The sequence below is a fragment of the Lactuca serriola genome, chromosome 2, assembly GCF_051521515.1.
Source record: "Lactuca serriola cultivar US96UC23 chromosome 2, Lser_US96UC23_V15, whole genome shotgun sequence".
Lineage (NCBI taxonomy): Eukaryota > Viridiplantae > Streptophyta > Magnoliopsida > Asterales > Asteraceae > Lactuca > Lactuca serriola.
In genome coordinates, this window is record NC_136409.1 from 81,319,683 (window position 1) to 81,330,552 (window position 10,870).

At 34.9% G+C, this 10,870-nt stretch overlaps 1 protein-coding gene across 1 annotated transcript; it reads right to left on the reverse strand.

Moving 5' to 3' along the window:
- On the reverse strand, positions 1 to 8,038 carry LOC145086460 (PH, RCC1 and FYVE domains-containing protein 1-like). The gene is made up of 9 exons (XM_079024220.1): positions 7,481 to 8,038; positions 5,845 to 5,931; positions 5,630 to 5,719; positions 5,247 to 5,327; positions 4,926 to 5,120; positions 2,739 to 4,844; positions 1,958 to 2,104; positions 1,335 to 1,738; positions 1 to 500 (listed from the first exon to the last, which is right to left on the reverse strand). The coding sequence occupies exons 1-9, from the start codon at positions 7,556 to 7,558 to the stop codon at positions 368 to 370; spliced, it is 3,321 nt and encodes a 1,106-aa protein (XP_078880346.1). The 5' UTR covers positions 7,559 to 8,038; the 3' UTR covers positions 1 to 367.
- Between the last annotated feature and the right edge of the window lie 2,832 nt (positions 8,039 to 10,870).

Genomic DNA, 10,870 nt, shown 5'->3' on the forward strand with positions numbered 1-10,870 from the left:
TACAAACATAAAGATAAAGATTTAGAATAGAATAGAGAATGCATGCATACTCGGTAAAAATATAAGGCAAACTATGTTATGTTGTACTCATATTATGAATATACACACTATCGGCTTTCAAGAAGAACCCCAATACCTACTACCAAACTGCAAAACAAATCGACCAAAAAAAAAAAAAAACCATCACAACCAAAGCTCTATCTAATATTGCTCTTGCTTGTGGTTAACAAATCCTTGAAAAGCTTCCAATCAATATGACCACCATTTGTTTATGATTTTGGTTAATGCACAAATGCATGGGAAAATCGGGAAAATTCATTTACATATCGTCATCATCATCATCATCATCATGATATTCCTATAAATGTCAATGTGCTAAATCTTCATTTCCGATTCCTACGTTTGATTTATCAACCATTCGGACGTTATATTGTTCGTAAACTCTTGTTCGGTTTTCCGCCCACCATTGTTCCGCTTGCTTCTCACTAAATCTCTTCCGGCTGGATTTAATCGATATTTTATATTAGTGTCTTTCGTTTATTTGTTTATTATAGCAATGTTATCTAAATAGAAAGCAATTTTCATTGCTATATAACTGAGAAAGATTTTTCAAAGTAAAATGTCCTAATAAGAATAAAAAAATTGAAAGTATATTGTTCTAGTTGGTAGGATTTTTTAGAGTAAATTGGTGGTATAATGTTGCAATAGAAAGAAATGAAACTAAGACATTGCATTTAGCACATGGAAAACGACTTCATATAGAAACTCGGGGAAATACTTTCTAAACATCATTTATTCAGGCATCACTTACGCATAGCGAAAAAGGAAACATGGACATTTAGGTCTATTTATGAGTAATTAGGTTTATTTCGTGTCCTTGTATAAAGCATTTTGTGAAGAGTTAAATGCACATTTATGCAACATAGTGTTTTTTAGACGAAATATGCAAATGTTTCATTATAGGACCAAACAAATTTATGCAACCGACAAACCTGAATTATTTAACAGGTAAAATATTGCATCTTTTGGTCCTAAAGCGAAGCATCAATTGCATATTTTGCATAATAAGTAATAACCACATTATTGCATAAATTGGAAAGAGAAAATGTTTATTTTGTAAATAACGTCAGAAAACCGTTTAATTGTATATTTCATACCATAATGCTTCTTATTCATGAAACAATGTTTCACCTTTTTTACCAATTTAAGCATTTTACTAATTATATATTGCATCTTTTGGAATTTTGTATACAAACCTTAAAAAAAAAAAGGAAACGTTGTTGCATAAATGCGCATTTAACACGATTAATTTATAGAAAAAAAAGCATGCATACCTGAAGCGGACTCGTTTAAGATCTTTGACCCCTCCAGGTAAGGATGTGAGAGTAATATAAACACCAGGTTCATCTTGCTCAACCCATTCCTCTTCACCCTGTCCCTGAGGCTGAGATTCACCATCTTTGCTTCTGCTACTGTTTTTGGTGGCGGCATCTGGCGGTTTGTGGCGGTTGTTGGTGGCAGTTGGTTTTAAGTTTAACAGGCTGTTTGAACCGTTGGAATCTGGTTCTTTCGGTGGTGGTGGTGGTGGTGATATTTGACCGTTGGACTGGTCAAGAGGAGGGGCATTTGGGGAAATGTCACTGGAAGCAAGATTGATGGATCCCAAGGAAGTGAAGGAAGGAGGAGATTTTATGTTTCGGGCAGCTCCTACGGGCAGCCTTTCTGCCATCTCTTTAAGCTGTAATTAGATATAAAAATAGAGGATACGGATATCATTAGTTATACAGTTTGAAACCATAAATAGTTAAACCTTATGATTAACTATTTAGGGACCTTAAGAAACCCATCTAAACGTGTTTTAAGAACAAAAAAAGAAAAAAGTATTGGACCATATTAATAAATATTGACAAAGCAAAGGGACAATTTTGTAATTTACTCTAAACCATAATGATCTTACTTGGGCTGTAAGTGACTTAATCACTTCTTTTGCAGCTTTACATTTTGAGCTCTCTTCCCCTGCAATAGCTATTGCCTCCTTTAGCTGTTTAGATGTTCTTTCCAGCTCAATCTCTTGAAGTTGTGCTTTACGAGTAAGATTTTCCACCTGAGATTACCGATTTTGCAGTTAATAAAGATCCTCTTAAATTTTCACCTATTCTTTACACATAATATAACAGCAACCTACTTTATTTACACTTCCTTACCCATAATAACAACTTACTTACATTTAGGGTAAAGTGCTAAAGTGGCATGATGGGTAATTGATAAAGTGTTGTATGCATTAAAAAATTAATCTTTTTTTAAACGGTCTGAATGAGACTAAATGACCATTTCATCCTTACATTCCACTTTTTTTTCCTCACAATATTAAGTTTTTAATGTTAGATGAGTTATAGTTTAAATGACCATTTTATCCTTACATTCCATCTGGACAACTACATAAAGCCATGTTTTTTAGCTCAACCCATCAACTCATTCTATCCAGTTTAAATCAAGTAAAAATGAAACAGCCATATATAGTTGTCCAGATTAAGCGCTTAACCTATCCAGCTCATTAAGTCAAAAAGAAACAACCCTTTATTTACTGATACTATCAATATGTAGCAAATAAAGTACATTGCCCATAGTGGTAGCTAAAACATAAGTGCATGGTGAGTAAAAAATATTAGTAAGTTTCTATTATGGGTATAAATAAAGTACATCGATATTATTGGTAAGTACGTTGATATTCCACATACCTGTGCTCTTAGTTTCACAACTTCTTGGCTGATTCCATCGTTTGTTCTTTTAGCATCATCAATTACAATCTTCGGAGATGATAATCCACCCAAAGTCGGAATCGGAGTAGTGGAACGAGGAGGACTCTGGCGTCTAGAAATCGGAGATGTGGCCCGCGATACAATTCTGGAACCGGGAACCGAAGCCGAAAAGAACTTTTTTGAAGATTCAAAAACCGGATTTAACGACTTTGGAATATTAAGTCCACCCCATTGAGAGCTTCCATTAGGTATAGGTGACACCCGGCTACTATTAAACTCAAGTTTCTTGTTACGTTTTGATGTCCGGTTTTCAAACGGTCTCAACGATTCCATCGATGAAAGTCGTGCAAGTCGAGGCCGGAAACTTGATTCCGACTTATCTTCTTTGTTGTTTCCCTCATTCATATTCAAACCCTGATTCCCGTTTCCGTTCCCGTTTCCGTTTCCGTTTCTTACTGATGATGACTGTGATGAGGAGTCAAAGTCGTTGACTTTTTTCAATTTATTAAAGCAATTATCGCAAACACGATAAGGTTTATTTGGGTTTAATGCCATGGAAGCTCGTAGTGACTTCTTGCTACTACAAGAATGGCAGAAAACGAGTCCGCAGTTGTAGCAATTGTGACGTTTTCTTTTGAAATTGAAGGGGAGGTGGCAGCCGGAGCACATGGACTGATCGGATCCTGAGACCCATTTATGAAGGCATACAGCGGCGGTGAAATTAGTCCCACAAGCTATGCTTTTTACTTGTTTGTCTTTTAGAGCTTCCACTAAAGTAGGGGCATTTCGGTCATCTATATCTCCATGGCCGAGTCGGCCATTAGCGCCCTTACCCCACGTGTAAACTTCGGTTCTCGAGGTTAAAACCGCAACATGATATGCACCACAAGATATCTCCTCCACAAAACTTTTGGAGAGTTTGCCGTCGACACGCGCCGGGAGTTTTCCGTCGGCTTGAGGATTCCCGAGTTGACCGTACACATGACTTCCCATCGTGTAGACATGACCGGAGGTTGTTAGCGCCACCGTCATGCTATGACCACATGAAACTTGACAGAAATTGGGGTCGACGAGTGCGGCGACGCAAGTGGGTACGAGTTTTGTCTCTTTATCGCCGTGACCTAGTCGACCTTTATCGCCGTCGCCCCATGTAAATAACTTCCCTGAAGAACTTGAATTCCCGACTATGACTTCCACAACGGCGGCGGTATGCCAGACACCGCAAGCGGCTCTAACGGTTCGGAGTCCTTTAAGAGATTCGACTTCCCGAGGCTTCGAGATGCTTTTCCGATCTCCATGGCCTAAAACACCGAACGTCCCGTCACCGAAAGTGAAAAGTTGACCAGCGGAGGTCACGACGGCGGTATGCCATGGTCCACATGCGATGAAGGAGACGTGTATACCCTCTAGAGGGCCGTTTACTCGTTTTGGAACCCAATGACTCACTTCATTCCCATGTCCGAGTACCCCGAAATGTCCGTCGCCCCATGTGTATAGATCGCCGGAAAGTGTCACGGCACACGTGTGATACTCGCCGCATGCCACGAGCTCGATGTTTGTGTTACTAAGAGACTCGATAAGTTTCGGGTGCAAAACGTCGGAATCGACGCCATGTCCGAGTCTTCCGGTTGATTCTTCGCCCCAGGAAAAGATCTCCCCTTGTTTCGATACTAACGCAGCATGTCGTCCACCACAAGCGATATTTTGAACATCGAGTACCACCGCAGATTCTAAAGGCTTCGGTAGTAAATAGTCGATTTTACCTCCGGTTGAATTCCGGCCACCGTCTCCGGCGATCTCGCCCCAGAGAAACACGTCTCCCAAGGCGTCCCCGTCATCGTGACCGGAGCCTTGACTTGATGAGCTAACGGCGCTTGATAGGCTGACTCTAAACGCGTCGATTCCCGTTGCCCTAGTGTGGCCATGGATGCTATCGGAACCTCGAGATGACAATGAATGGACAGAACCGGTGGCGGAATCTGAGAAGAAACCTTTGGGAGGAGGAATCTTGTAGAAGTTGACGTCTGGAATGTTTTTTGGAGGGCTTCCGAATGGAGACTGGAGGGGGATCTGGTCAATTAAGTCCTGAATATGCAAATATATAACATGAATTATAACTTTATCTTCTTCGAAGTGAATATAATGTTGTTGTTAATTGTTATGTACCTTTTGTGAGCTATCACCACTACCAAATGGGGAGTGTAAAGGCGAGCTTCTGCGTGTGTAGGTTCTGGGACTATTAGCTTCCGATGGGATTCCATCACTTCTTGATTCTGTTCTCCATTTTCTTTGATGGCCTCTTGATATTAATGCCTTAAGACCACTAAACCAAACCTCAGCTTCATCTTTATCCTTACAGATCTAAAAGATAAACAATCCATCCACCAAGCGCAAAAAGATTAATACAAATCACAAACATATGAAAGTACATTGCTATTTCTTGCATTTATTCTATAAAAGAATCAAGAAATTGGATGAAAGTCTTACCAAATCCAGAGACCTATCGTTATATATTAGAGAAAATGATTGATACTCCTTCTCGGGTCGTGGGTACCTTTGAAAGATTGGCTAAACAAGAGAGACAAATAAGAAGCAAAATCACATACATGACAAATAAGGTTGAATGCGAAAAAATATTAACATTGTTATGACATCTTATTTTCAAATCTTCCTATTATAATTTGTAGATTTTTCAAAAATACAATGCCTTAATAAGACATGTTTTGAAAGTACAATGCTGTAACATGAACAAATGAAAGTAGGATGCTATTTCTTAAATTCAGCCCTAACAGATAAGACTAAATTTTTTGAAGATGAACATGAAAATGTATAGTTTAGAAGTGTTGTTTTCTGAAAAGGAAACAACTTACAGTTCGTTGCCCTGAAACAATTCTGGAGACATGACTAAGTTTAAGGATCTTTTCCTCTTTCCCAGAAAACCATATGAGAACAGATTCATCCTGAAACATCAGAGAAAATCCAGGTTTATTTTGAGTAGTAAACTACTTTAAATACTTCATTAAAATGAGGTTACATATTAAGTTGAAATCAATGGTAAGCATTCATCATGAAACATCAAACTTACATTAGCCAGCCTAAAGGGACAAAACTTAGGTTTTCCTCTTCTGCCATATTTAAGAAGATAAGCCCCTTTCTTCAGAGCAGTAATGGCCTGTAGCAAACATAACAATAATGCACTTAGTTGCCCAATTGCAATCCTCATATTTGGTATAAAAGTAACAAATCATGATCTTGTTACACTATCATACTCTAATTAGTCTAATTAAGATAAAATTTTCCCACGTAAAGAATGTGTCATGATATCACATATGAACTTTTAATTCCACTTTTACATTTACCTGAGATATAAATCTATAATGTTGCAAGTGTTCACAGTATAGACTTATTTATAACACAAGCTTAACTCGTATGGAAATAAATAAAATGCTACTTATTAAGTTTAATAATGGTTCTACTGCGAAAGAAAGGAATATATTTTTGCATGTTCATGAGCAAATTTTACACTCCCTCAGTAAAAAAACCTCTACAAATCCTATCTGATACCTTCTAAAACATGTTCTGGTATTTTTCAAAAAGTAAGTCCATCTAAAATTTAAATATCATCGACAGTAATGAACTAATGGTCCATAATTGTAGACATATCAGTTACAGACCATGTGTTTGTATATATGTTTTCTTTTCCAATTTCCACCATGGTAGACATTTAACCTTCGATGTTTACTACTATACCTAGATGTGCACTTAAATTGCATACAAATTGCTATATCTTGAGTTATAAGTACCACGATCATTGAGATGTTCTAATATGTATTTCTACTTATGTTGGTTGTCATTCGGATTTCAAAATTTTTGTTTAGGCCTAAATTACCATATGTATGCAAGATGGTTGAGCGCGATATGCAATAGAATGGAACTAGAGGACTGTATATTATCTACACTAGGCATGGTAAACATTCCTTCTTTTGCATGAGATATATGGAACCAGAATCCACGAATTGCCAAAAATGCAACAGTCAAACTCTTATTATCTACACTTTCTTTCCAAACCTAATGAAAACAGGGACACTTATCTAGTATTACACACATCTTTAAAAGCAACTTAGATTGATAGAGCATAATGCAACTCTAGAAACATCCATCTTAACAATGTTGCTGAAAGGGCAGTGTGCATTGGTAGCAAAAATAGAAGGAAACCCTTCCCACAAACATAATGGAGGTCACCTCTGGCAGTGTCTACATTGGCTTGAATTAAATAGATAGATAAGAATAACAGTTTGACTGACTTAACCATATCAACTTGTTGTAAAGCACAGGAAATGAAAAGGGGAAAAACACAAAGTTCACTAGAAAAAAGCACAAACCCACAAATTATCTGCTACACTTCAGAAACAAAGTCAAATTGTTACATACAGAATACACATTGTTATAGTTCTGATTTCAAACCTAGCGAATTCTTAGGTGATTATAAGCTGTATGTGTTTAGATACCAAAAACGCAAATTAGATACCAAGCCACTGCATCATGGTTATCTCTTGAAACATACACATATTAACTTCACACAAAGCCCTAGATACACAAATAGCAATTGATCGATTTGATGTTTTTGATTTCGTCTCTGTTACTGCGGATGATTTGTGAACAATTATTCCAAACCCTACGAAACATGCAGAAAATTCTAAAAAAAATTACAACTAATTTACCTGTTCAATGTCCCTTTCAACTTGGCCACCTGTCCTACTAGCCTCTGAAGTCATCCTCGGAGTCTGTATCATCATCATCTGAGACTACAGAATCCGAAACCTAACTATCAGCTTCTACAATAACAATCAACCCCATCCTTGTCCTTAATTAAACGAAAATCATTCCCTCATACATCAAATTCATCCCAATCCCTTTAATTTATTCACATAATACAAAACGCAACCAGCAGAGAAGATTGAAAATCAATTAATCGCAGTATCTAACAGAAGGTCTGCTGAAATCGAACGACTCTAGAGAGTTAATTTGCGATAGATTCGATCACAATGAGAGGGGAAAAGTTGCGTAATTTGAATGGCTTTGACGGCTGGAGCTTAGATCAGGCTGACGAATATGAAGTAAATGACTGGTTGATCTTGTAATCAGCTGTGCAGGAAGGAGTTCAGACTGCAGGAAGAGAGAGAAGATATAGAGGCACCTTTAACTACAGGTGTTGAGAGAGAGAGAGAGAGAGAGAGAGAGAGAGAGAGAGAGAGAGTTCGTTGGGGGTGCTAAAAAGGTTTGAGTAGAGTAGTATCTGAGTAAGAATCAAATTCCATCAAAATTATAAATCATAAAATAAATATTCATTTTATGAATCATAAATAACATTTATTCTATATCCTTCTATAAATGTTTTTTTTCTTTTTGATATTTAAAATTTTGTAAATAAGTTTTGATTTTTAAATTTTGAACTTTTAGGTTTGTTTCATGAGTCGGTGCTAATGTACAAAATAAAAAATGAGGCATGCAAGTCATTAAATAAAAAGTAGTTGTATGGCTAGTTAATATCTAAATTACAAAAGAAGCAAATAGAGATGTAAAATAAATAAATAAATAAATAAAATAATCATGTGGGACCCCTATTTTATAGGACTTGTTTTTGTACAGGATAATTTTATAATGTTTTTGGGTTCATATACGGGACATAACTGGGATGGGAAGTTTTATCTCGAACCTCTTGGCCCTCAAAATAATTATCCTATATTTTAACTATTTGATTTATAAAAATAAATTTTAAATTTAGAATAGTCATTGTGTAATATATGATTTGAATTTAAACAATAGTGTAATATATAAGTTTAAATGAAATAAACGAGTTAAAAATAAAGTAAATAATGGTTAATAGAGGATTTTCGAATAAAATGTGGCTAATGAAGGATTTAAGGGAAATGGGGATGGTCTCGAAATTATAGGGCAAGATTAAGGGTGGAAAACGGGGAATACATGTTGAAATTAGGGGAAACATGCAAATTCGTGGGCGGAGTCAGAAGAGGCTACTTCCTTCCTCATTGGACCTGTTAACATCCTAAAAACTACAATAAACAACAATAAATTTTATTTTTAAAATATAAATATTGTGATTGGTTTCATTTTCACAACCTGTCTTAAATTGTCGATTAAGTATTACGTTGTTATGGTTAAAAAATATAATTATGTTGTTCTGTAAGATCCCAAAAATTTCGACCAATTAAAACTTTTCAAAACAACTCATTTACTAATAAAAGTGTTTACAATCAATGACATAAAATCAGGATGTGTAGGGTCACGCCTTCGCATTGTTACGGTTCTCTGAAGTACCTGAAACCATAAACCAAAACGGTAAGCACAAAGTTTAGTGAGTTCCCTCAAAAGTACCACCACATAAACGTAATAACAAACAAACAACATGTTGGGTTCGATCATCCTCGGGATGGAATTGTTGGATTATGTGTCTAAGCCTATAACTATAATTTTTATATACTTGAATTGATAGTAGCATAGTCCTTTTGGTTTGCCTTCAAACCTGATAATTGAATAAGATGACTGTTAGTGAGAGAAGAATGATTTATTAATTTATTACTTGGTTAATAAATTAATTAGAAATCAAAATAAATAAATTATTAATGTATTATGGAAATAATATTTTAATTAGAAATCATATTGTTTAATTAATATTTAATCAGAAATTAATTTGGAATTAATTTTGGGATTAAATGAATTAATTAAAACTACATGGACTAAAGGTGACAATGTTCAATAGTTGAGCATTGGGAAATTCTAGAACCTCCCTATATTAGGGGGGAACAAATTCTAGATGCTCCTAGGGTTTCCTTGATCTCTAAGGGTACGTCGGATCCTGATTTCAGATTTTCTTGTCTAACTTGATTTATTTGGTTAATATTTGGTAATTATCTTTTATTAAATCTGCCATAATCCGATTTTTGGTAATGTTAGATAATTAAATATGACCTAAATGTTAGGAGATAATTATGAATTGGATAATGTTGATTTTATTTGATTATAATTATCCTTATGGATGTGATTAATAATTTAATTAATTATTAAATTAAAGGATAATTAATATATCCTTAATTAGTTACTAAATAATTAATCTGATTATTAATTAAAGTTAATTTTAGGATTGTTTGAAATTTAAATTAAAAGGTTTAATTTTTTAGATTTAAAATGTATAAATTACATTCTTATGGATTTTGTTAATAATTTAATTAAATGGTTCATTAAATGATACTTAATAAATCCATATATGGTTTAAATTTAATTTAATTAGAAGTTTAATTTATTAAAAAATTAAACCCTTGAAATTTTAAAATGTTTAAAATTTAGCTTATAATATATATATATATATATATATATATATATATATATATATATATATATATATATATAATATATATTATACGTATAAGAAAAGTCAGTCGAATCGCTAGTACGTCTCATTCACGAAGCCATACTCTAAGGGGAGTTTAAGGAAACGGTCTGTAAAATGACCGTCATTGGGTATCCATTCTTACCTAACGCTCTCTTGTATGGTGGAGGGTCGTTAGCCGAACGATTTCGATAGGACAATTAAATCTCAACAATAAGTATAATGTGATATAAAGTAACTGAACCATTTTCTAAAATCTCATTCTTAGTTACTTTAGGCAAAATGTGAATTTGATGTTAAAACATGAAATTGCACATTGCACCTTATTGGTCATTAGCATGTGTGGTTAACCGGTACACTAATATGAGACTAATATTGTTGGCAATGGTTGTATCGTAAATTATCATTGAATTAATGGAGCGAGTATGGTTAACCGACACATTAATTTCAGATGATAAATGACATTGAGAGTACCAAGCTAATTTGCATGGCTATTCACATCTCGTTTGTGGACTTCGGCATCCCAATCACAAAGTGAGAGTGTAATCGAGATTAAACATGTCATTGAATAGTTCAATGAATCTCAAAAGATCTAGGAGTTTCATTAGATTGAAACTAGTAAATGCTTACCTACCTAAAATAGATTTGAATTTTGTTACGACATCCCTCTTCAGAATTCGAATTGAAAATATGGATCCTAGCC

Coding starts and splice junctions, on each gene's coding strand:
- LOC145086460 (XM_079024220.1), bottom strand. CDS start 7,558: ATGATGATGATACAGACTCCGAGGATGACTTCAGAGGCTAGTAGGACA. Junction 5,720..5,844: donor GTCCCTTTAGGCTGGCTAAT/GTAAGTTTGATG, acceptor CTGATGTTTCAG/GATGAATCTGTTCTCATATG. Junction 4,845..4,925: donor GTGGTGATAGCTCACAAAAG/GTACATAACAAT, acceptor TTGCATATTCAG/GACTTAATTGACCAGATCCC.